Below are 26,568 nucleotides of genomic sequence, written 5' to 3'. Positions count from 1 at the left end.
TTAAAGTGACACTAAGAAAACTATTATTTATTGAGTTTCTTTTTTTTTTTTTCTTAAAAAACAAAACATACACTCATTGAGTACAGCAGATAAAATCTCCAAACGTCATTTTTGAAACAGTTGCATTTGGAGTACAGAGCGTCAGAATTTTTCTTTACAATTCTACATCTGAATCAAAGTTGAACCGACATTTTTCTGTTTTTTTTTTTTGTTTTTGTTTTTTTATAAATTATGTAAAAACCTGATTAACACAAATTCACAGAAGAACTTGCATGGGACATGGAGAAAAAAAAAATAAAAAGAATGAAATAACATGATGCAAATTTCATGTTATGTTTTTTTTATTATTGTACACAATATACAAACTGGTCCTAGGTATTATTTCCTCACTTATGCTTTGCTGTCCTACTTAGATTAAAAGGTGAAGATAAATAAATAAAAGGATCTAAGTAGCTCAAAAAGGATATGAGGTAAGTGAGTATGGAAACGCAGGTTATATCCAATAAAAGCAAAAAAAAAAAAAAACGCAAGGCCAGACATTGTACAAAAACAAAAATAAAAACAGTTTTCAAACATGAGATTATTGAATCCATGACCATTTGCTACCAAAAGATCATTTCATACAGTAACCACATTTCTGGTAGGAGTAACACTGTGATTACAGCAGCACCTTGTGCCCAAACTATTTTATGTATATAATTATATATACCTATATATATATACCTATATATATATAGATATATAAAAAAAAGAAGACAAATTTTATTCAGCTGGTTTATCGTCTGAAACAGGAAGAATAATTGGGTATTGTGTGAATTAACCACAGCTAACAACAGGCATGGTGGGGAAGAAAGAAAAACAAAAAAAGTAAAGAAAAATACAATCGTAAATAAGAATGAAAGTCAATAAGTGGTACAGGTGGAGTTGTGGATGTCTTGCAGATAAAAGTACAGCTTATCCATTTCTGCTGCAGCACAGAGAGGGGAGGAAACAAAGAGCATCAGGCGACTGCAAAGACGGCTGATTGAGAGCGGATGAGAGAGAAGCTGAACGGTTCTTACCTTCACTGATTAGTGCACATTATCTGTGCTTGTCAGACGACTTATGAGTGTGATCGTTAAGGGAAACTGAATCACTTTTTAAAAAATTTAATAAAAAAATAAAAAGACGAGGGACTGTCGACTGATTGTCTAAAATGTGCTCCGTCAATATTCAGAGGAAAAAAGCTCAGGCGGGAACCAGAACTGCTTCCTTTGATATCGTTCAACATTTTTAAATTAGTATCTCCTAAAAGTTTATTTAAAAACAGTCACAAAAAAAAAACAAAAAAAAAACACTGATTTGTGTCAAGAGTGTGGGCAAATTATCAATATACAGAGCAAAAACTTTTCACCCATCAGGGATCAGGTTCGAGTCACAGAGAACACGGTCGGTTTAAACCCCAACATGACCTCAGTTAGACACTTGAAGCTGTTAAAAGAGGAACCTGTGAACCAGTTCTGTTGTCTGCACACAGCAACACTCGTTGGACCTGAGCAACACGGCCGAGTAAAACCACGAGAAATGATATCAGGATGGAAGCAAAAAGAAAACCCGAGTTTAACTCGATTCAGAAACACACGGCAGACAGAGCAACGGAGGAAACTATGGCTGCTTAGATTAGGGTGCCGAAGTAAAGACGAGCGTCCGACTGAGACTGCTTGGGTCAAAAATATACAACTTGTCAAAAAAGAAAAAGAAAAAGAAGATTACCGGTAAGATTTTCAAGTCACTGTTCACTCAAGGATATTGCTTTTTCTCCTCCTTCCCTCCAGCGCTGTCCCTCTTCTCCTTCTTCTCAGACTTTTCATGTCTGGACTCCTGCAGGACAAATTAAAGGTTCACTTTACGAATAACAAATATGAAACCAAAGTATTCTTCTTTCACTTCACACAAACGTGAAAATCTGCACAGACGCCCGTTTCTTTTTTTATGCAAACAATAAAACGTATGGGTTTTCATCTCAACAGGCTACCCAAACGCAGGTAAATAATGAGCGTCGCCGTAGCAACGAACGCCGGGCTGACCTTCTTGCCTCCGGAAGACGTTCGTTCGGCTTTCACGGACTCGGCCTTCTCCTTGCTCGAGGATTTGGATCTCTTGGTCTTCTCCTTCTCCGGCGTCAGAGGAGAGTCGCAGGAAGGACTCGTGCTCTGGCTGTTTTTGGAGGAATCTGGGGAGAGAACGATCCCGCCGTCACGTTTCGCGCTTCGCCGCGGCCGACTCGAGACGGAACAGAAAGCGCTTACTGGTGCCGTTCTCGTCCTTCCTCCGCTTGGACTCTTGGCTGGCCTCGCGGTCGTTGACGGCGTGATCCTAAAAGAGAAGCGACGTCGTTAGCCGTTTGTTGAGCGGATCGCTGCGCTTAAAAATGCTCAAATGTTCTGCCGCTGGTGGCAGTTCAATGCCGGTGGCAGTCTCTGAGCTGAACAGCCGCCTTCCCCGTCCGGTCTCTAACTGGTCAGTAGTTTTAAGCGTAAAGCGCTCACTCGTTTTCTCTCTTTCCGTTCCTTTTCCTCCTTCTTCTCTTTGGATCGGCCTTGTACGCTCTCTGTGTCTTTCTTCTCCACTTCCCTCTCTCTGCTCTTGGACCGGGCAACTGAATTAAAGTTGATGTGCTGCTGGAAACAATCCCACATGAACAGAACACAGACAAGTTGAAGCCTGACTGCTGCCCGACGCCTCAATAATGACTTGCATCACTCTAAGACGACGTCGGTATCCGTTTCGTGTCCAGGCAGCGTATTCAGACACCTTTTTTTTTTATTTATTTTTATAAATAATATTAAATTCAATACAGCTAATCTATTAAACATAGTCAGGATGTAAGCAATCCTTACAAATTATTAATATAAACTCGGTTTTGCCAGTGTGACTCATCGCTGAGCTCGTCTTCCTCCCCATGTTTGTATTGATTTTTAAACATTGCTGCTCACCTTCAAAAGCCCAAATGGCCTCATGCCTAAATCCCTCTCATCTCTTGTTAGATGCTCTGGGTTTTTAGGACGGTTCTGGAGGATGAACCCAATCACATTAGGGATCTTCAATAAAACTTGTCTTTGATTTTTTTTTTTTCCTTTTCATCCTCCTCTAACATACTCTGTAGCTTTAATGACCCGTTGCCGTGGCCTCAGAGAGTTTGCAGTTTAATGCGATGCGTCTTCTTTCTATCCTACTCTAGAGGGGAACAGGAAAAATAACACTCTGATGTCAGACGGTGGATTCACTTCCCTCAAAAAAAAAAAAAAAAAAATTGAGTTAAAACGATTTTTGTAAGCACTGGAGGAAAAACACCAAAAAACGCAACGGCAACAATAACAAGACGAAAGAGCTTCGTGCCACTAAAGCCACACGAGCATCAAACATCGATTTGCTCATCAACCTTAATTCAGACCGATTCAATTTTTTATTTATTTTTTTTTAGCCTAACAAAATCTAAGTCGATGTAGATTTGACACTTTAAGATGAAGCAAAGACACCATTCTCTCATTTTCTCCCTAAACATCTCGTTTTCTAATTCGCTCTTAGAGTCATCAGTACTCAACCCCACACAACGTTTACTCTGCCGTTGAGAGAGCGATACAAAACGGTCACAAAACGCAGCCAATTAGAAAAGAAGGCATAGTTGTGAGGTCAGACCACGTCTAAAGTAACGTAAGGGATTTCCAGGAACACAATCGGGGATTAGCAAACAGATCGACTCAGCTGCTGCAGTTCTTCCGTTTCCCAAACATTCAACATCGGAAAATATCACAACCGAGAATAAGAGATTTTACACGAGTCATAAAAGAAATAAAATGCCATCTTCCATCTGAGCACATCGAGTTCTGCAGATGCAAACGAGGAAGAAAGTCTATGCAAACCAAACGTATCCAAAACCTGATCTGCTGATCATGACGTCACTAAAACTGAAGGTTTTTTATGTTGCATCTCATAGACGGGATAAGGAGCAGGTAGACGTCAGAGTTTTACCATTTTCTCCACCGTTTGGCTCAATGGGAATATCGAATATTACATTTTGAAATATGATTAAACTCAGTCTAGTGATGCAAATCCGTCTTCTTTATGTGACCGATGTCCTAAAGAAGAACATCACAAATGGGTTTGTTTTTCCAAGAGCAGTTTTTACGAATGTGTTGCTGTGCAGTGATCGCCATGAAAGAGGTAACAAATAATTCTCATCAATTTTTATCATGATCACAATTATGCCACAAAATAGCTTGAGAAAACTTTAAGTCCATATCGGCCACCAAGACTTCCTGCTCTGACGGACCTGGAGCCTAAAGCTGGGAAACATCCCGTCACTGTTGGAGCCGATTGGTTATTAGATCAAAACCGATTTGAATTTACCATTTGAAAGTATATTTTTGCTACATTCTGCATTTCATAAATGAACAGCATAAAGTTTAAAGCAGAGGATTATTGTGTCGAAGCCCCTCTGTGCCAACAGGAACACTTCATGTAAACGAGGAATATCCCTTTATGAGTTGCTTAGAGAGAACTCTCAGTTCTTAAACATTACTTAGACTTTGGCTTCTTTTGTGACATAGAACATGCATTTGATCCATTTTGTGCCAAAAATTTAAATTAGAAACGTATCAATAGGTAAAAACAAAAGAAAAAAAGAAAGCAGCCATTACACCTGCCCTCTACAGAACTGGACCATCCAAACGATGCACTTCTGAATTCAGTAGAGTGCAAAGCAAACACCTCTAGACCTGTGTGTGTATTGCAAAGAAAAAAACAATAAGAAAATGTCAAGCCCAAATACCGGCAACATTTTTTTTTATCTTCTAAATGATCAAACTTTATAAGTAAGAACCCACACATATGGACCCCCGACTCATTTTTGAATGCCACATCAGCTACTTCTGCACATTTCCAAACTTTGCCTCATTCTCTCCCTCTCAGATGGTGAAAAGTCTTTGTCTCCTGCAGACCAGAAAACTGAAACACACTTCACTTCTCACAAGCCTCCAGAGGCTCCAGTACGTCCCAAACTCTGCAGCTACCATCCTGACGAGAGCCAGCAAACATTCCCATCGTCCTCCTCACACCGGTGTGTGTGTGTGTGTGTGTGTGTGAGAGAGGACTCCTTAAACCACAAAGCACACTCCATCTGCTTCCATGTAGACAAGGAGGAGTTCATCTCCACCCAAAGCAACAACAAAAAAAAAACCTCCTTAGAAATTTGTTTCTAATAATTACAAAATAAAGGAAATGGATACCGACGCTGAAAAAAATCCACATTTGCAAGAAATAAAAAGAGAACCTTTCCCATGATAAATGAATACATTTACCAAGACATTCTGTGACAGTTTAAAGTCAGAAATTTGTAGGAAAGAAATAAACATTTTCCAAAATGTCCGAGTCCGTTTCCCTGCATCAGAACATCTTCCGGGCTCAGATCCAAAGCGGCCGTGTTACAGCCTCTCCTTCCTCGCAGCCCCAGCTGTTTTTTTCCCAGATCCTTTTCCAAGCCATTCGTGGAGAAACCGTTCTAATGTTACACTTTGGAAAATATCCAGATGCACCTCTCCTAAATTCACCACTTCACCTTAGAGGAGTTGAATTTATTTGTCGCAATTTATTTGACTTTATGACCTCTGTAAACTTGAGGGGTTTTTTATTGCACATTTCTGACTTTACGATTTCAGAGAATGTTAGTTTTAATACTGCAAATGTATGCACTTCATCGTGGGAAATTATTACCCTTCATTCTTGCAAATTTATCACGGATAATATCAGGGTTTTTTTTGTTTTTAAAATTAAATTCATGCTCTACTCTACTGTGGCAACAGTTTTCCCCCCCATTTCATCCGTACAGCAGCCCACGGGTACGAGCAGATTTAGCCCTAAGGGAAACAATTTACTATTACTACTACAAAAATGAAAATATCACCAAGAAAACCAAAAGTCTAATTAGAACAGCAATCGCCACAACTGTTGGAGTGTGGAAATTTACAATTAAAGACAGTAAAATGACTTAACTGAATGGGACCTGAGATAAGGAAAAGTTTTTTGCTGCACCAAAAAAAAAAACAACAAAAAAACTATCCAGAACAAAATATTTTTTTTAACAATGTCACTTGGAACTGAAGACAGGGAATATTGATTTAAACTCATTGGTTCATCAAAAAACAAACAAATAATAATAATAATAATAATAAAAAACATCAATAGAAGCAAGTAACTCCAAAGAGCAGAGCTGTCAGCAGGAGGCAGAGACGGCTTGTATTACTAAACTATGAATAAAATGATCGTCTCTTGTATGTTTAAATGTCCAGCTTTCTACAATTGCCTTGTTCATCCCAAAAAAAAAAAATATATTTATTTCTTATTAAGCGGTCAAAAAAATAAAAAAGATGCAAATATCTCTGAAACCAACACACATAATTCCGAAGTGGAAGGAAAAATCCTCATCTTCCAGTACTGTCCTACCTTGGCGCACTGCTCTACACATATCAGATCAATGATGCCCAAGAGTTAAATTCATGCAGCTTCTAACGAGCCGCTCGTCTGATTGAGGCGCGCTGGACTTCAACTGGTGTCTGACTGACAGGTTCTTGCTGAACTCCAGTCACTTAAAATTTTAATTGAACGGCTTCTGGAGGCGATTGGCTGCTTTGAATTTTATTTTGGAGAATCAGAGTAGAAGGGGCAAAAAAGTAAAAAAAATTAATTTGGTAACACTTTATTCGAAGGGGTGTGCATAAGACTGAGAGGACGCCGTCATAACATGACCTAACACATGAAGGAGTCTTTATGAACATTGTCCTAAAGTGTCATTCGGTAATTAATGACACTTTTTAATGCAAAGTTGACTTTAATGGACTTTTTTTTTTTTATTCTTTATTTTTGAGGTATTGAGAAGATTACAAAAGCACAGTTTCAGTCTGTGATCCGATACATTTCTTCTCTTTACATTTTTATTTATGAAAGCAATACCAAACAAACAAAAAACAACAAAAAGCAAACAAAGTAAAACAAAAAAGAGAACAAGGGGGTATTGTTTTGGAGAGACATACTTTTATGTATATTATATTGAGAATAGACACCTCCTGAAGGATGAAACCTTTCTTTTTAAATTCTTTTTATCCATGCCATATGAATTTGGAAAGCATTGTGTCCCACTCTTGTCCCATTTCTACTGGTAGGGCTTGAAACAAGAAAATAAATCTTGGTAGTAGGTTCATTTTGATAGCTTCAATTCTTTGGGTTAAACTCATGAAAGGGGCGACAGTCCATCGTTGTATATCTGATTTAACTTTGGTCAGAAGATCCTCATAATTAGACTTGGCTATAGTGGTTGTATCTCTGGGGATAAGAACCCCGAGGGACTTTAATGGACATTTTAATGCAACTTTGGATAAAAAATGTATTTACCAAATTATGCTAAGTTGACACTTTTTAAGCACTTTTAATGTAACGTTTAATGCATATTTGCATAAACATTCATGAAGACTTCATGTTCATGAGTGCCGTTATGTCAGTCTTATGCATATCCCTTCAAATAAAGTGTTACCATAATTTCTTATTTGTACTTTTTTTTTTTTTTGGAAAAACCGCGCATCATTTTCTTTTCCACTTCAGGATTATCCACCACTTTTTGTAAAACGTGTGCGGAATTTCCTGAGACATGAATACTGTCGACGACAATTGGAGAACCGTTTATAAATATGAAACTAAGTTATGTGGCAAAAAGGCAAGTTCGCCAACACGCACAGAATCAGATCTCTGGAACAGGAAGGCTGTACGTAAGAGTAGCAGAGACGGTTCCAACCTTGGTTGCAGGATCCTTGAGTTCGTTGCTACTGTCCTGTAGGGATGAATGGAGATGACAGATGAGCTGGGAGGGGGTGGGAGGTGGGAGGAGGTTGTCAGACAGCAGTAGAAAGTCGGTAGAAGAGGAAGAGGAGGGGGGAGGAGCGGAGCCGATCCAACAGCAAACTCCTCCCTTGATCTCTGACCTTCAGGAACTGAGGCTTTGACAAAGTTATTACATAGAGGAGAGTTCATAGACTCGACATCTGGAATGTCAACAATTAGAAAATAGATAAGATCTAATAGAAAAACCCTGAGCATGTGTAAAATGTGGAGTAAGCCTCAACACTAAAACAATGTCTGCTATATCAGCGCAGCTGGTATAACGATACTTCTAAAGTGCGTGTGCTGTTAGTAATGGTCATATCTGAGACTGTGTGTGTGTGTGTGTGTGAGTGCAGTTATGTGCCTCTGTGTGTGTGTGTGTGTGTGTGTGTGTGTGTGAGTGCAGTTATGTGCCTCTGTGTGTGTGTGTGTATGTGTGTGTGTGTGTGAGTGCAGTTATGTGCCTGTGTGTGTGTGTGTGTGTTTGGAGTGCAGTTATGTGCCTGTGTGTGTGTGCGTGTGTTTGGAGTGCAGTTATGTGCCNTGTGTGTGTGTGCGTGTGTTTGGAGTGCAGTTATGTGCCTGTGTGTGTGTGTGTGTGTTTGGAGTGCAGTTATGTGCCTGTGTGTGTGTGCGTGTGTTTGGAGTGCATCCCTATAGAGATAACTGCTGCTGTCACTTACAGTTCAGGAATGGATAAGACACATGGAGCCTATTTCTCTCGTGGAAGGGTTAAATAAATGCCTATCACAAGCTGCCAGCGGCTGGGCCGAGGCTCCAGACGACTCGGGTCTCACCCACTCTCCCCCTCACACTCTCTTTGTAGGCAGGGGAGGCAGGCTCTATTTTCCACAGCATTTCTGGTGGATTCGCAACATTCATTCTCCCGTCTTCCCCCGGGGCGCTGGCGGCTCTCTCTTCCGCGTACGGCTTGCCAGGAGCGACGGATGCGAAGAAGACGGCCGGAAGATGTAGAGTTGAGCGTGGCGGCGCTGGGACCGGCTGGGCGTGCTCGGTGCGATGCGAAGCCGGTGGTGGTGGCGGTGGCATGGGCCGGTCTCGAGAAGCGAAGAAGGAAGAGGGCCCGGCGGCTCGGACGTGGAGGTTCTCTGGAGGCGGCGCCAGAGAGGTCTGCTGGACACCATCCGTCTTTGAGGGGGACACCGAGGTACTTTACATCGCGTTAAAGAGGGAAGAGCTCAGAAAAATGGAGGGGAAAAACTCTTGGGGACTATTTCGACTGGTTGAATATGGCTCCCGGTCGGAGGAAAAAACACTTCGCCTTTGGAGACTTCTTGACGGGGCGGGAATACTATTTTTTTTTTTTTTAAAAGCACAAAAACAAACAAAAAAAAAACTCCACAGGAATATAGAAACGTGGTCGAAAAATTCTTCCGAAGGCACACAGACTGCTTTCACTTCTATGAAAATAGGCTTTTTTTTCTCTCTCCAATATGAAAATATATAATATACATAATATTCTCTTGACTAAGTCCTTCAGGAATTCTCCAAATTCTGGAAAATTTTCAGCTCAAGTCCATGGAATGGTTTCCAACTCCCATGGGTCAGGGTGGAGGCTTCCAGATGCCGTGCCTGCGTTGCGAGACGACGCTCCCGGGATGATCTTCGGAGCTGCTGGAATGTGCAAGGCAGGGAATGCTCCGGCAGACAGAGTAGAAACGGGCACGGCCTTCCTCAGGCCATACTAACCTTAACAGATGAGGAGTGGGATGGGGACGAGTGACTGTCGAGCTTTCGTCTTTTGTGATCTGCAGAGGCGAGAAAAGCAGAAGTTGTTGATCTGCACAGCCGGCGTCCACGATGAAAATACCCGCCGCTTCATCTCCTCCTTTAACCAGGTTTCACCAACTCAAATGTAAGACTTAAGAGCATCACAAACGAAATTTTGACTCCTTTGGAGGACAAAAGTGTAAACAGCTCCTCACCCCTCTCAGATTCGGCCGAATCGGATCTCGGATTTGGTGACTTGAGGGTTGCGATCGCAGCATTTCTGTCTCCTTTCTCCTTGTTCTTGGATTCCTTGACGGCGTCTCTGGCTGGTTCCACTGGCTCCCCGTTTCCGGCTTTGGCCTTGTCGTCTTTGCCGCTCTTTTCGTCCAGCTTGACTTTCTCCCGGTCTGCTTTCGGGGTCTTCTCCTTACCCTCGCGCAGCAACCGCTCCTCCTTTCCCGCTCTTTCGTCTCTCTGCTTCTCCCTGCGGTTCTCCGCCTTTGTCTCTGGAGTGCTACCTGGCGTCTTTTCCTTCTTTTCTTTTTTTTCTTTCCCGCTCTTCTCTTTGTCGTCTTTCACAGCTTTGGTGCTGCAAGCAGAACAAAGTTGTTTTTTTGTTTTTAACTTAACAAAATCAAGCAGTTTTTTTTCTAACACTAAAACAAAAGTTGTTAAAGACAAAATTTGATAAAGTTGAATCAGAGTTCCTGCATAATTTTTTTTTTATGTTAAAATTGATTTTTCAGACTAGGATTTCTTGGGATTCTTTATGAGTTTTAATAGTACAAACAAAACAATCAATTTAACCACAGACGGCTTTATTGAGAGCTTAAAAATAAAATCTCAGATTTTTTTCATACCAGATAATTTTTTCCCTTAAAAAGAAATAAAAATGATGGAAAATATTTTCAAAAACTTTCTTTAGTTTCAATCGTTCCATCTGGCAGTTCACCTGAAGTCAAAGTCTGAATAATTACAAACTATAAAGCAAGATTTCAGGCCTTGGGTGGGCTGACAAATAAAATCACAAGAAGAGCATTGATGGAATAATAATGACAAAAAAAAACATTCCAGATTTTTCATTAAAAAATGTTTTGATCAATTGATTTATCACGCAGCCGTGGGTCAGATGTAAAAGATTAAATCTATCAGAAATGAATGAATGAATGGATGTTTGGTAGTCAAACAAATGGATGGATGGATGATGGATGGATGGATCAGAGACTTGAATGGAAAAATTGATGCATGAAAACAAACAGATGGGAGAATGGATGATGGCTAACAGACGGATCACAGATAAACTTGACGGCGTGAGAAATGGACAGATCTTATTGCTGAACAGGGAGTAAAAATCTGCAGAAAAATCCAAAGTATTTTGTCATCTTTCCACACTTACGCAAACCTGGAATATATTCTCCATACTTTTGAATACTGCAAATGAACCCTGTGAATTACATTGTGTCAGGAATGTGCTTCACGTGTCACAGATGAGGCAGGTTACCTGTTGAGGGCCCCGTTCCCATTGCTGGTGGTCACTTTGGCTGCTGTGCTGTTGGCTTTGTTGACTGGCTTTGTGGTCCCCTGAGATTTATCCTTGATCCGGTCTGAGCAACACACGGTCGCATATATTAGAAATTCAACAGGCAGACGGCTTTGCAACAGATAAGAGTAATAAACAGTTACTAATCACTCACCCCCGTCTTCGAACCCCCCCTCCTCGGTCTTGCTGGTGTTGGCGGCGGGCTTGCCGGCGCTCCCAGGGCCGTTCTGCTGACTCGCTGGCGTGGCGCTGCGAGCTGGCTGGTCCTTGTGGTGGAACTCGTTCTCAGGGACCATGTGCACCTTCTGGCTTTTCAACCGACCTGAATAACTGCAAGACGCACACGCAGTTTGCACAAAGGAACGAGAAACCCCCAAAAAACAGCTTCTGATTCTCACACAGAGCAGCTCACTTCTTCTTCTGGTCAAACATTCCTATTTACCATCACAGATGTATTGTCAGAGGTCTACTCTCTGCAGGGCCAAAATGAGATCCTCCGATTGCTTTGCAATTAAATAAAATGTAAAATATTTATGTGGGAAGTGGGCACAAAGCTGTAAAATCCCACTTTTTCCCTCTGTAAATTCATCAGTTATTGTTCTTTGTTCTGAATTAGAGGTTAGAAATGTGTGACTGATCCCTAAAAATGGATGAATTGAGTCATTTATTCACTTTCTGAAGGATTCAAAGCTACAACGTCTATCAGTAACTAAGCAGTAGGAATGTGGATAAGCAGAGAAGCCCCCTGCAATTAACCCTGAAGTGCTTTGGTCAAGCTCAGACTGGTCAGAAACTGCCCTCCTCTCCACATCAGACTGGATTCAGTTTTAGTTGAATTCCTTGCTGTCTAATATTAAAAGCTTCCTTCAGGCTAAGTGTAAAAAAAAAAATATATATATATATATATATATATATATATATATATTGCATGCAAGCTAGAAGAGACCAAAATTTGAACTCAATTAAATATTCCCAAACAGATACGATTATCTTATTTTGAGAAATAATTCTGAAGTGAATCAATAAGCTGTAATCCTGCCAGTGAGTTGCAAAAGCTTCTCAAGAGACTTCATGTATGTATCTGTGTTATCTCAAAGCTTGAAGAAAAAGATGTTAGCTAAAGGCTCCACATGGAGCACACAATGCTGTGTTACCCCATTGCTAAGGCATAGAGGTCTGGCCTCTTATCCTTCTCTTCAAGGCAGATCTTGTGGACCCGGGCCTCCAGCGCTTGGCCCAGGTTCAGGACCTTTGGGTAGCAGGGTAGGATCTTGGTAAGCACGATCAGAATGTTCCGGATGTGGGTGTAATCTCCCGTTTCCAGGCAGTGGACTGAAGCCTAGACAGAAGAGAATCGATTAGAAATATTCATGAAAATGCGGCATCTTCTCTTGATTGTCATCATCAGAAATCACTCAAAAAAAAAACAAAGAATCTTAAAAAGGCCAGCTCACTTTAGTCAGCATATAGTGCCATTTGTGGACCACATGCCGAAAGTTCTCATAATCCAGCTGATCCGCTTTGTTTCCTCCATCAAACCCTGCGGCTCGGAAGATTGTCAGGAAGCCTGGGTAATTCACGCACTCCTAAAAAATTGAGCAATAAAGAAGAAACTCATCAAATACCCGCCGACAATAACCGACAAAACGTCGTTTATCGCAAATGAGCGCAGGAATTGGGCAGAGCTGCGAACCTTCTCGTAGACGGCGCGGTTGCTATGCCACCGGGTCACCGTTTCCAACATGCAGCAGAGGAAGCGGCCGTAGCGGTGGGACTCGTTCTCTGTGCAGCTGGCCACCGTGTAAATGATGGCAGAGAAGACCTGCAAAACGATCCAGCGCAGCTTTTAAAGGGATCAGCTGCAACAATATGCTCCGTTTGAGAAAAGTTTACTTTAGATGCAGAAACAAAGCATTAGGTATAACGTAGGCTGTTTTTATAAATTTAAATAAAATACCGTCACACGGTTGTCGTCACGTTTACACCACAATGCATTCTGGGTAAATGAGATATGCCAGATCCGATTGCTCTAGCTCTTTCCCTCTTTATTTTTATTCGCATGGGAAGTGATGCAGACTCATCTTACTAGTTGTTTTTTTCTTACAATCAACAGCGACGTAGTTTGGCGTCGTCTGAATTTACAGCAAACGCAGTACGACAACTCGGGTAAAGTTGAGCCTTCCTGCGTTTACGTTGCAGGTTTCAGTACAGAGCGGAACGAACCGGGTCATCGACAGCGGGAGGTGGGAAATTGGCGACCTCCACCGATGAAAAATATAACGAAAGACAGAATATTTATGGGTTTTTATGCATCTCAAACAGCATTTTTTTTTTAGTTAATAGGAAGGTTACGACATATTTGGTAACGTTTATCTAAATGAGGACATCCATCCATCCATTTTCTTTCACCCTTGTCCCTTGGTGGAGTCGGGAGGGTTGCTGGTGCCCATCTCCAGCTAACGTTCCGGGCGAGAGGCGGGGTCACCCTAGACAGGTCACCAGTCTGTCGCAGGGCAACACAGAGACACACAGGACAAACAACCATGCACACACACACTCACACCTAGGGGCAATTTGGAGAGACCAATTAACCTGACAGTCATGTTTTTGGACTGTGGGAGGAAACCGGAGTACCCGGAGAAAACCCACGCATGCACAGGGAGAACATGCAAACTCTATGCAGAAAGACCGGGGCCGGGAATCGAACCCAGAACCTTCATGCTGCAAGACAACAGCTCTACCAACTGCTCCACTGTGCAGTCCTAATTGAGGACAACTTCGCTCAATTTTGTGATGTTTCTGGTGAAATTGTGACCTTTTCCTGCTAATATTATGACGATGTTCTCATAACAGAAATCCTCACAGCCTGATACTTTGATACTGATACAACTTGCAGAAGGGATGATTGAAATAAAAGACAGCTTTTGGGGGGGGAAACGAAATCATGTAAAAAAATAAAAAATCTTAATCACTTAAAATCAGAAAATTGCATCTTGTATGAAAAATAAAAATTTGAAATAAAATTTTTTTTTAAGCCACATCACCCACTCCTAGAGTCTACATGTCCTTGTCAACTTTTCTACATGTCCAACGCTAATAACCAATAAAAAAATAAATCTCAAAATCGATGAACCTCTGCTTGAAGAAACCCCGCAATGTTAGTATTGAAATATTCTCACAGGTTTCCTGAATCTCTTACCCTGTCATAGCAGAGGAGCGTGCAGAAGTTGGGGGTTTTCTGCTGGTGGACGAGCTCGACGAAGCGGGCGCAGTACACGGCGTCGATGGAGGAGAAGATGCAGCGAGGGAACAGACACAGCTGCAGGAACTTCGTTATGGTCTCGTTCTTTGTGGATTCTGCCGTGAAATATTTTAGAGTTGCGTGAGATCGCAGAGCAAGATGAACATGAGACTTCATGAAAAGTTGAAGATTTATGGTTAAATCATCACTGAGACGTGTGCTTGATGACACTTACTGGTTAACAACCAGCTGTCTTTTTCCAGCTTGAGACGGTGCAGAACTCTTTGGACGTGCTCCATTTGTTTCTTTTCTTCCTCCTGTAGCTTTTCCTGCAGGGCTGTGCAACGCTCCTTCTCCTTCTTCTTCTTATTTAAAGGCTTAAAATTAAAAGAAAAACCGTCAGAGCAGCTCTTCGTCGTCTACTACTCTGATTTCTGTTTGTTGATGAAGCCGGCACACATTCCAGTTAAACGAACACTTACTATCTCAGAGTTCTCCTCGATGGCCTTGATCTGGACCTTCAGCTTGTTTACCTCCCGCTCATACGCAGCGTGCGGCACGGCCAAGTCGTACATGGTGAGCGACCAGAAGGTGGCGTAGAACTGAGGCCGCAGATCGTCCCAGACTCTGGCCGGGTGGAGCGACATCACGGCCTCGTGCACCGGCGTCATCACCTGTTCGCACGCCGCCACGTACTTGGTGACCTTCTGCTGCTGCCGGTTGCCTTTTTCGGCCTTCTTTAGCTCCTCGTATTTTGACTGCAGGTTTTAGAAAATGAAATAATTTGAATCGATTATCCGAGACTCGGCCTCGCTACAGGTGACGGAGCAGGTTCAACGGTCCGAGTAGCAAATGGGAATCCACTAACCAAGATCTGATGTGCGTACATGGGGCGCGACAAGAAGAAAGCGGCGTCATGCGGGGTGTGAAACTGGTTGCAGAGGATGTCGATGGAGGGAACTCGCTTTATATAATCCTCTGTGCTGAGGTTGGAGGCTAAAAAGCCACCAAACTGCACCAGTGTGTCGTGACACTGAAAAAAAAACAAAAAACAGAAAAGTTTCTTGAGGGTGAATTTTTTTTAAAAGTTAGAAACTCAAAGGTATTTAAAAATAGACTACTGAGAAGGTGCAAACCTGGTCGTAAAGGTGCCCCACGAGTTTCAGATGCTTCTCTCCTCCCTCCAGGAAAACGACTCCATTTCGTTGTTGGGCCATGAGCAAACACAGCGGCAGCGCCAGCTCGTGGTCGAGCAGAGCGTCCTTCAGGCGCTGGGAAGATTTCTTTGTGTTCCTGATCTGGCCGAAGTAGCCGCCCTGTGAACACGGTCGCATTGATAAACACCGACATCACTGCAGGACACACACACACACACACAGATTATATTATAGACTTTTGTACCTCGGCTTTCAGCTGCTCTCCTCCCGTCATGGCCTCCAACTGTTCTGAAGTCATTTCGTCTGTGATCTCAATGCCAGCCATTTTCTGCACCACCTCCTTCAGAATCAGCAAGTCAAAACTGCAACAACGAAAAGCCACATAAGAAAAACACGGACAGCAGCTAGGAAGTCTTCTAGTTACATTAAATTGTTCATTTAAAGAATTAAAGAATGTTCATACCTTGTTTTCAACAAAATAAATAAAGCATTCCAAGTCAAATTAATAAAAAAGTGACCCTTAGCAATGCCTAGCATTAGCATACATCACAAATGTTTACGTTAGAAAGCTTCTCTTCAATACATTAGTGAAATGCATCATGGTAAAATGCGGAATAAGGCAACACGTTGCTGTACGGACACATTAGGCTTTTCTGACCTTTTTCCCGCCTTCAGCTGGTTGGCAACGTACTGCAGCAGGCCGGCCAATTCAATCGGGTATTTTCTGAACACAGCTCCACACAGACTCGCCAAACCTTGAATGACAAAAAAAAAAAAAARAAAAAAAAAAAAACACACACACTCAGATGTGAATCATACGCTCAATGTCAAAAAGGCATCTCTGCATTTTCATGCAGATTCTTAAGAGAGAAAACACCAACTCTGAAGCCACAAGGAGAGGGTAGTGTCGTCATGTTTCATCTTCTCCTTCTCGGGATTGGCCAGAGCTTCGATGATGCAATCTGAGGTCAGAGTTCAGAGGAACGACACGGAAACATGGCTCTTTTTTTTTTTTTCTTTTAAGACATCAACAGAAACATTTACGAGCAGAAAGTGCAGGATACAGGCCAGGACGTCGTAGTTGAGAGATGTGAGGTATTTCAATGAGTCCACCACCGGAACAATGAGGTTGTCGTACCACTGGATCTGAGACAACATCTGACAGACAAGTCGAAGGCGGAGGAGATTTAGTGTGAAAGAACTGACAACAGCTGCCGTTTTTAAAAGCAGAGCTAAACAAAAACGCTGTTTTTAAAAGTAAATGTGCAGAAACGGTTCGAGGATCTAAACAATCAAGCTACTCCTAATGGCATACAATTTATAACATGCCATAATTTTATACAATTTCATTTTCAGAGGTGTTAAAAACAACAATTTATAGTAAATAGGACATTACACTACAATAAACCAGTTGAATTGATTTTAAATATTTTGTTCATGGAGTTTTCCAAGCCAGTTTTTATTTTGCAGACAACTGCCACAACATGAACAACAACAATGATAACAACCCACATAAAGCTAGCATCCTGTTACGTGATAAAAACTACTTTATTAGATCAAAAATATGGCGTTTGTGCGTCTTTTCAGAGTTTATCCGAACGATTCAGAGTGAAATAATTACAGCCAGCTGTACTAACGTAATCGAAGAGGATGGTGGGGTTGCTATGGCTCAGTTTGCCGATCTGCCGTCCAGACTGTTTTACGTTCTCTTTGGTCAAGCGCCTGGGGGAGAGGAAAAAAGACAAAACAAAAGAAATAAGGTGATTTCAGCAATAATATACAGTAAAATGTGGGACACTTATAACAGGCGAAACACTCTCAGCCAATCAGGACGTGTGCTCAGATGATGATTGTCACATTTAAAGTACCTTTTAAACGACCTTTAAGCAGACATCCAACATGCTTTTCATTAAGCCTATACTTCAGTATTAATTGCTTTTTGTTGCAGGCAGAAAACAATAAGAAAAGCAATGACTTAAAAACATCAGTTTGTGTATTTATATCCATCATTTAGTCAACTGAGTCACTGAAATGAGCAAATTTTAATATAATATTCGAATTACCGTATTTTCCGCACTATAAGCCACACCTAAAAACCTTCAATTTCCTCAAAAGCCGACAGTGCGCCTTATAATCCGGTGCGCCTTATATATGGACCAATATTGAGCCACAACAGGTCTAGCAACTACCGTAAGCAGCCGCCGACTTAATTTTCCCCCGTAGAAGAAGTGCGCGGTGCATGCTGGGATAGTTGTCAGAACGCTGGTTTGTTAATAAAGTTTAATAATACATTTAAAGCCGGGGGGGCGGAGGGGCGGGGGAAGAGAGACAGAAACTGCGGCGGCAGCGTGTYGGTTGGTCTGTGTTACCCAGAAAGCAGTTGGGCACAATATTGCAACACCAACACCGTGAGTGAAACAACGACTGGGGCAGGATGCTATATAATGCACTCGGCGACCATTTCTTTACACATGCGGATGTGTAATAATAGAGTACGGAACAAATTGGCAAACTGGCGTCTCTTCTATGCACCTTATAATCCGGTGCGCCTTATAGTGTGGAAAATACGGTAATTGAGGTTTGCAAGTAATTACGCAGCATTAACAAGATACATACTTAGCAACCTCACACGTCACTCCAGTTAAAGATTAAATAAACTTTAATCTCATGTGGGTAATACATAGAAACTAAAACTGCAATGCTTCAATTAGCTTAATATTGCTGTTCTTCAGTTTCGATATAAATACTTAACATGAACATTGAAATGTGTCTCCACCCAAAAGATGAAGACAAGAAAAAGAAATAACACTAGAGTTAGAGATTTTAAATATTAAGTTCCAGAAACGACAACAACTCACACGTTGCCGTTAGTGAGTTACTAACTTTATATTAGAAAAGTGACAGAAAAGAGTCTCCTTACTTCATAATGTATCTGGCCCTTTCCACAGTCTGGGCTTTTACTTTGACCAGCAGTGGATGGCCGGAGTAGGTCTCGTTCTTCCACTGCCCATAAAGCCGGTACCTTAGAGCACAAACACACAGAGAACAGACACTTACAGGAAGTTGGTATATAACAACGATAATAGAGCCCTGAACAATCCACAGCTTCAAGATCTGTAAGGGAACATTTTTTWAAATTATTACAACATAAAGCAAGTAATTAATAATATTAATATSTGGTAATCAGGTTGAATTCCTAACCTGGTGACCTTCTCCTATTAAATATTAAAAACTGAAACTTTTTAATATTTRATCAAACGTTTGTGTATTTTGGCTGAACTTTATCTGACAGACCCACACCAAGCAATTATGAAAAGGAAGAAAATTCTGTTTTCATACTTTAATATATATATATAAACATATTTTTWAAAAATCAATATACTCTTGAATTCATTCCTTTTCTCTGGAACCCCTGCAAAGAAAATCACATCTTAAAACTCAACAAAAGTTGCCTTTACATTTCAGCAAACGGATTATCAGAAGGGATTCGCATATAAAACAAGACGCTGAGCTTTAACGTTTCACAGAGCTGCGTTCAGCGTTGCACGGTCTTTACCTGTGCTGGTAGGGAAAGAGCTTAAAGAGGCCCCACAGTTCCTCAGACATGCAGGCGTTGCACTCCATTAGGGAGAGAGAGGGCAGCAGCACCTGGTCTGCGATGCTCAGGAAGCAGCTCAGCAAAATCTCCTGAAATAAACACACATTCAGTGTTAACAGGGTTCATGTACACCAAGCTTGGCTGGACGGTTTCACGAGGAGTCATCTTTCAGAGGATTTGTAGTCTGCCACTAACCATCTTATCTTTCACTTCAGGTCTACCGTCGGATTGATACTGTGAAACAAAAACAAAGAAAATGGGTCAAAAAGGTCACCATCACACATGCGCGGCAACACACCAGGAAGCGGCTTCACCTCTTTCATGAAGGACTTGCCCAGTCGGACTATCTTGGCAAAGAGGATGGGGTCGTGGGAGAGGTGAGGGCCCAGGTAGCAGAGCATGCTGAACGTATCTTTCCGTAGGTCCTCGAAGCTCTCGGTGGGCTGAGGAGCCCGCTTGTTCTGCAGCGGCTGCAGCGCRCAGCCCTTCGCTCCCTTCGGAACGCCGGCTCTGGAACGAACGCAGCACCRTRTCAGTTTTCTGTGCAGGGATTACTGGCTTCGAAGCTCTCAAATAAATCTCTGTTTTTGTCTGGCTGTTGTAGGGGGAAAAAAAAACAAAAAACAAACACTGGACAATCTGTACGACGTGATAATAAGCACCTTCTGTAAAGAGGCTCCACGGTCAGGTGTACAAGTTGGCAAAGCGCCAGCGCAATGGCCTTGTGAGAAGTAGCGTAAAAAGACGGCATCTGGTCCATGATGCTCTGGGCGTGGTGCCAGTCTCCGATCCTGAGCAGAGCCTCCAGAAGACCGAGCTTCTGGTTGTCAGGTGGCTTTAGGAATTAGAAAGAAATGGTTATTAAAGTAATTAAGATTAATTAAAAGCTAAATAATGAGCACATTAGTTATGAAGCTCAGCACAGAAGGAGCCACACTGCAGCGATATATTATTCAGACGATCATTTGATGGGCTGAGGAGCCCGCTAATGAAGATGCTGAGAGCGAAGCAGGATGGAGTACACCCTGACTGCCCTAAAACAGGCAGCGGACACGAGAGTTACTCACCTTCTCGTTCTTTTCTTCTTCCTTTTCCTTCTCCTTCTCCTTGTCTTCGCTTTTCTCCGAGGGAAGCACGACTGTCACCAGCTTGCGAGCAATCTGCTTGGCCTCTGAAATCTCCCGTTTGTGTTCTTCTACGATGGTGGCATCTACTGGCATAAGCTGGAAGTGGAGAACAGGCAGAAATCATTTTAAAGAGGTGTATTTAAAAAAGAAATAACTATTGAAGGGTTGCAGTTACTTAACACATTAGAAATGTCCAGTAAAGGGACCAAGAAACCAGTGAAGAAATGTAAATATTTTAGAATCTGGGTTGCAGTTATTCTCCTTACATGAACATAGAGATCCTCCAGCTCTATCAGCTTGTGGTTCAGGAGAGCAGCAGCAATGTGGTAAAGTGACTTTGGAGTTTCCTCATTAGGTTCCTGGACAAAAATTACACGATGTGTCAGCAAATTATCTATCGGAAACAGGCAAAACAATCCGTTTTTAAATCTGGTTGTTTTATTTTATCCAAGCTGAGTAGAACCTGTCAGGGTTACTGCTTTAACAAAACAATGAAAATCACTAGTAGATTTTCTTTACCTCTGTTAATACTGATGATAATCAGAATCTATGCTACAATTTTTGAGAAAATTATTACAAAACGACCAAACATGTTAAATTCTTTTCACATAGTCATGGAGAGGACTGTAGAGTTGTCTTGCCAAAAAGCAATGCACACCCTCCACATGTAGAGTAAGTCACAAAACGCCACAAAACGTCACAAGACTGATATATCCAGACATAATGATGGAAAGTTGAGTGCCTGTACTGTGACCAGCTTTTGCAAAAGGATCAGTTGTAAGYTATAACTAAAATTAATAGAAACATTTGAACTGCATCACTTTTGCGTGATGAAGCGATACAAAAGGTGAACAATTTTGAATGGAATTACTGAAATAAAATAATTTTTCCAAGATATTCAGCTTTCAATTAACTAAAACAATAAACTGCAGGGTTACAAAACCCTGGACTTCCCGCTCACTCACCTGGTAGAACTTGAACTTAAAGCCCAGAATATGGCAGAGGGTGATTGGCTCACACATGTAGGACTTGATGAGGGACAGAAAGAACTCATCTTGTTCAGACCGGCTCTCATACACCTCCAAGATGATGTCCAAAACCCGGTTAGGGTCCAAATTGAAGCAGCCTACAGCGAAAACACACGAGATGGAAGAAGAAGACGATAAGAGCTTGCTTTAAAACGACGCGGAAAACTTGTCGATTATCGATGGTGAGTAYAGCGGTACGATCAAATCATCATCGATAATTAGTAGCTCACATTGAAGCAATGCGATAAATGCTTAATGAAACAGCTCAACATCAGTACCTATGAGGGACTTGATGCTCTCCAGGACGAGGTTGCTGGTGATGTTGCCGGATAAGTCTTGGCCGAGCTCTGTGATCAGTTTGGCGTAGCCCTCGTTCTCCTCTCTTAGCAAGTTAAACTTCTGCTGTTTGTAACTGAGAAGAAAGAAAAGTTGTGTGTGTGTGTGTGTGTGTGGGGGGGGGTGAAAAAAGTACGGTAAAGTACTAGACATGCGTCACACAGAACAAGAGGCGGACGGCTCTTACTTACAATAGCTTAGTCTTGATTTTTACAATCTTTTGATTAAACTGATGAGCTTGTTTTATCAATCCGAGAGATTCCAAGGTCTCCGGGTCGAGTCGTTCTTTCAGGATGGCCTCCGGTACAAAAGACTGACATGATGAAACAAAAGGTGGACGTCGGAAAGTTAAATACAAGACGACAAATACTAAAGTGCCAACGATAAAACAGTAAATAATGCCTCGTATAAATGACCCATTTTTCATATAAGCCGTCTTTTACTGGAAAATAAAACAACCAGAAGAGCAGGAATGTTTCAGCTGCTGTGCTGGGAAAATTGACTTGAATTAACAACTCAGTTCATCAGAAAGCAAGTCACTAAAAAATTCAAAACCAAAATCAAATGTTGTTCTTACCAAACAGGCTCCCACTAAATGAGTGTAATGGTCCCGCTTGTTCTTTTCTTCTAGTGCACCAGTTTCTAAATCTGATGTAAAGGGGAAGAGAGCATGATGAAGATATCAATCTCTGTTTTATTCAATTGAATAACTATTGTTTCAAACTGTATCGTTTACCTAATATACAGAACACATCTGCTAAAATCGATGGCAAATCATCTCTGAGTTCCTGAAAAACAAAACAAAGACATGTTTAAGGCGAGTGCAATAAAGAAATACGACTCATTGGAGCAAACTGTGTTGTAGGTTTATTTTTGTTGCAAAATGTATTAAAAACTTTAGTATTGCTTTTGTTGATCAATTACATGTTATAGAAGGGCAAAAGGAACATAAAGTCATTACGTTCCTGACTTTTTAAAAAAGCTATAATTCACAAAAAATGTTGCAAATGAACAGCAGCAAACGACTGTTTTGCTAGTACTGCTCTGCTTCATGGAGGCGGAGGGTTTGTGTGAAAAAAGAGGACATATTCCTACCATCATTTCCCCGAGGACAGCGGAAACGAGATCAATTTTCAGGTTACCCTGGACAACCTGCGAGCAGACCTCATAAAGAGCGGCCTGTATGTCTGAAGAGACAAAACACAACACGTCCAAGCTAAAACCAACTTCAGAGAACGCATGAGAAAAGTGCACGGTTCAAATTATTAGAGTGGAGATGTTTTCAGGTTGGAATAACAGATTTTATCTGAGCGTCATTGCCATCAGGTTTTCTAGTGTTGGCTCGAGATTTTAACAGGGACTGAGGAATAGTCAGAAAATGTTCAAATGATTGATGAATATTATAAAAGTTTCTTTTTACGCAGCCAAACTCACATTGACAAGAAAATTATTATCCGACTTACCTTTAGTTTCATTCCCATGATCAGTTTTCTCTGTTAGCTCTTTGCAGAGTTGCACACTGGGAAGTAAAATAGACAAACTGAGATTAATTCATCCAACTTACCATGACAAAAAATTGCTTGTTTTGTCTTTTTTACAGTTTAATCAAGAAATAAATGGCCAACAAAATCAATTTAACAGAACATATTTCCATACAAGTTTCACCTTATTCTGCTTCTTAAGCCAAATACTAACCAAACCAGGAAGCACTTGATAACGTCTCTGTGACGGATAACGCCCTTATGTGCCTCATGGTTGTTGAAAACCAGCTGCACAGTGGAAATAAACTCTGCAGCCAGACAACGACCCACAAACAAGAAGTAAAGCTTCTGCTGATTTTCACACGGAGCTGCAAAATGTATCTAATCTCAACAGTTATTGCAAAAATCAGTGTGGGAAATCGCAAAGGACCACTTGGGTGAAATATTTGGCAYGATTTTTAAAATCGCTCATTCATCCCCTCTGCATGTTAATATATTTGGCCAGTTGGATGGACTCTAACTCTGCACCGATTGCAGTTTTCTGGCTGATCACTTATTTTTTATTTTTMTTTATTTATTTTAAAAGTCAGTGCTCCTGATTTTGGTCAATACCGATTATTTGTTCGTAAAGTCGCTAAATCTTGCAACAGAGTGGCCAAGTTGACAACACTGCGGTGACGACTGTTAACTGCAGATGTGCCCACGTGACCCGGTTTCCGATGAAGAAAAGGCCTTCTGAAGTGTTTTTAGTGACAGAAGGCAGCTAAAAACAAATGCAAATCATTGCTGGCTTTGAAACAAAAAGTCATTTATTATTATTTTCATGCCACCTACGGATCTTTAAGAGAGCAGAAAAAAATGTACATGTTTACCCCCGTTACCATCAAATAAAGTGTGACAGCACTTAATACACAACTGTTCAAAATTATGACAATAAAAAGCTAAATTAACTACAAACTGGACAGGGGCGATCTTAACTTCAACCATGATACTTTGCAGAGTTTGTTGCAGAAAAAACAAGGAATGTCATATTTAAAGCAACTTTTTTTCCCCTCCATAATCTGCTTATAAGCATATGAGGGTAAAAATAGGCAAAGGGGTGAATTGCTAGTAATGTGGACTTGTCTGTTAAACTATTACATTTAAACAAGGGCGCAATGGCTACATAAATAGCACTTAAATCTAATATATAATTTATACCCCAATTGTGGCTACAGTTCATCTCTCAATAAGAATATATTATTCAAAATCACTTCTAACTTCCATTTGTTTACTGCAGAGCATTCCAGATTTAATATTATGGTTTAGAAAAACATTCAAAACTACACACAGAAAATGGAAACTCCCTCACTTCATTTGCCACCTGCTGCTAAAGTAACATTCTGAATGTCTTCACCAAATGTCTCACTAATCAAACATGCATTGATGTAACTGAACAGAAGTGTTTAAATGTGATTTATATGTTTGAATGATGCAAAACAATTTTGTGCGAATGCATTGTCGGCCACATACACAAGCTTGTAGCATACGAGTTTTAGCWTTAGCTCAACTGTAGGCCTTTCTCAGATATGCGAGGCCTACGGTTACCAACTGCTACTGTAGCTGTGTATAGACGGATATATTAAAAATCTGGTAAATTTTCACTCATGCCAAGTTTGTCTCTAGTCGTGTGAAAACATCCCTCTAATCCCAAATTTTAAAAAATCGTTCACGGGGTATGGACGATCCAGAGGCAACTGTTTGGATACTGTAAAGTTTGATGCTTGTTGTTGATATTCCGTCGGTGGAAACCAAGAATTAGATTTTTACACTAGCTTCSATTGCTAATTTGCTATTTGTTAAAAATGCATCTAATTTCAGATAATAATATATATAYAWAWAAAAAACGATTGACTGTCATGTCAAAACAAAATGCTGTCGCCTTYTTAACACCGTCTCTGTATCTCCTCGACGAGTCATTATATTGAAAAGATTAGGGGAACAATATTAACAATAAATCGTCATTTCGAGTTCAGAAAATTGATAATAGCAAAGAAAATTCAATAAAGCGCTTGAAACCGCCAATAACGAAGCTAACGTTACTGCTAACTAGCTGTAGCATCAAGCTCCGTTGTTTCCCTCCACATGATTTGTTAGTTTTTACATTATTAAAGATTGCCTTCGAAGTTTTTTTTCTACTAACTGTTTATCACTCGTCTGTAGGACGTCAGTGGGCCACAATCCCCCAAAGTTGGCACTATTTTTCACTTTATTTACAAACTAGGGATCAGATAAATTTAGCGCAAGACTTAGCTAGGTGGATTTTAACTAGCTTGGTGCGTGTTTACAATTTTAGCTAGTCTCTTAGCGAGCAGATGYGGTTAGCTTGCTAGAATACGTCAAATTCAAAATGTTATAAAATTGAGTCAAACGATTATGCTTTATATTAAAGTATACTTATAATATGTACATTCAACATTTCCTTACGGCGATGCAAGTTAGGCCACTTAAACTGTTTGCTAACGTTATMCTCGATTGCTACAGCTAGCATATTCCAAACACTGGCCCGCAGGGCGTTTTAGTGCTAGCTCTCAATTTTTTTTTGTTTTGTTTTACGGAAACGATAAAACCCCTCTATTATACGGAAATTTATTGACGCTCAAATGTACTCACAATTCGTGTTTTCCTGATTTTTCCCAGTTTTTGATCCATTCACCGGGGAGGATAAGTGTCGCCATCTTCCATACACACTGTCCGGATGTCTAGTTGAGCATCATGGAACACACTGCAGGGTCAAATGTAGCGGTTAGCCGCCAATGCTAGCTTGCTGTTGCATGGTGGGATCGTGAGAGAAGTGTCAGCACAAAAATCAATGGCCAAACAGTGGCGTCTTTTACTTTAAGTAGTAGGTGAGGGAAGCTTTCATTTTTAAGTTTACCTATGCAAAATTACTGTTAATTTGGGCTGCTATCTTGGCGTAAATATAGATTAATATCTAGACACATGGCAAAGAGGTGTTAATATGACCTTTACAATAGTTAATTAAAATAAGAACAGGTCGTTAGTCAGAAAACATACAATGTGTCTAAATTATACGACAGAATATTGCATATTGTAAACTGTGACATGCAAACTTTTTATCTGCCTCTGCTGGAGTGAGGGGCCCAAGTGGGATCAAATTCAGATTTAGCCTACAGATCAACCAGTCCTATATACCAGCAAAAATTATTGATTTAAAGTATGTAAATAGACAAATGCCAATTAATATATTTCTGCTGTTTATATTTGGCCTGGTGTCACATTTCATGCACTGTAACTGTTTGTAGGTACATAATAAAGTTTCACCTTGTAAACAAAACGGGAAAACTTCCTCCCAACCACTATATCCTGCAATAATTGTGCTTTTTCTTTGTACTATGAATATGTATTTTCCTAGATCCCA

General features: G+C 40.9%; 1 protein-coding gene across 5 annotated transcripts; it reads right to left on the bottom strand.

Moving 5' to 3' along the window:
• Positions 1-25,947, bottom strand: thoc2 (THO complex 2). Of its 5 annotated transcripts, none has more exons than XM_008427591.2 (39): positions 25,800-25,945; positions 23,130-23,185; positions 22,762-22,853; positions 22,403-22,454; positions 22,244-22,314; positions 21,858-21,979; positions 21,609-21,742; positions 21,268-21,428; positions 20,569-20,661; positions 20,243-20,398; positions 19,838-20,010; positions 19,490-19,685; positions 19,371-19,409; positions 19,134-19,264; positions 18,498-18,599; positions 17,215-17,299; positions 16,642-16,735; positions 16,459-16,539; positions 16,236-16,332; positions 15,822-15,939; positions 15,557-15,736; positions 15,289-15,453; positions 14,903-15,178; positions 14,656-14,797; positions 14,379-14,536; positions 12,873-13,001; positions 12,634-12,765; positions 12,334-12,518; positions 11,334-11,509; positions 11,141-11,243; positions 9,855-10,228; positions 9,619-9,677; positions 7,823-7,858; positions 2,529-2,660; positions 2,289-2,355; positions 2,067-2,212; positions 1,790-1,860; positions 1,062-1,108; positions 1-967 (listed from the first exon to the last, which is right to left on the bottom strand). In XM_008427591.2, the coding sequence occupies exons 1-38, from the start codon at positions 25,862-25,864 to the stop codon at positions 1,081-1,083; spliced, it is 4,677 nt and encodes a 1,558-aa protein (XP_008425813.1). In that variant the 5' UTR covers positions 25,865-25,945; the 3' UTR covers positions 1-967; positions 1,062-1,080. The 5 variants fall into 5 exon arrangements, 4 of the variants coding, with proteins under 4 accessions (XP_008425813.1, XP_017164036.1, XP_017164037.1 ...); XM_017308547.1 differs by having other exon boundaries at positions 1-964; XM_017308548.1 differs by having other exon boundaries at positions 1-964; positions 2,529-2,657.
• Between the last annotated feature and the right edge of the window lie 621 nt (positions 25,948-26,568).

The sequence above is a fragment of the Poecilia reticulata genome, linkage group LG14 (assembly GCF_000633615.1).
Source record: "Poecilia reticulata strain Guanapo linkage group LG14, Guppy_female_1.0+MT, whole genome shotgun sequence".
NCBI lineage: Eukaryota > Metazoa > Chordata > Actinopteri > Cyprinodontiformes > Poeciliidae > Poecilia > Poecilia reticulata.
This window is presented reverse-complemented; position numbering and strand designations above follow the sequence as displayed.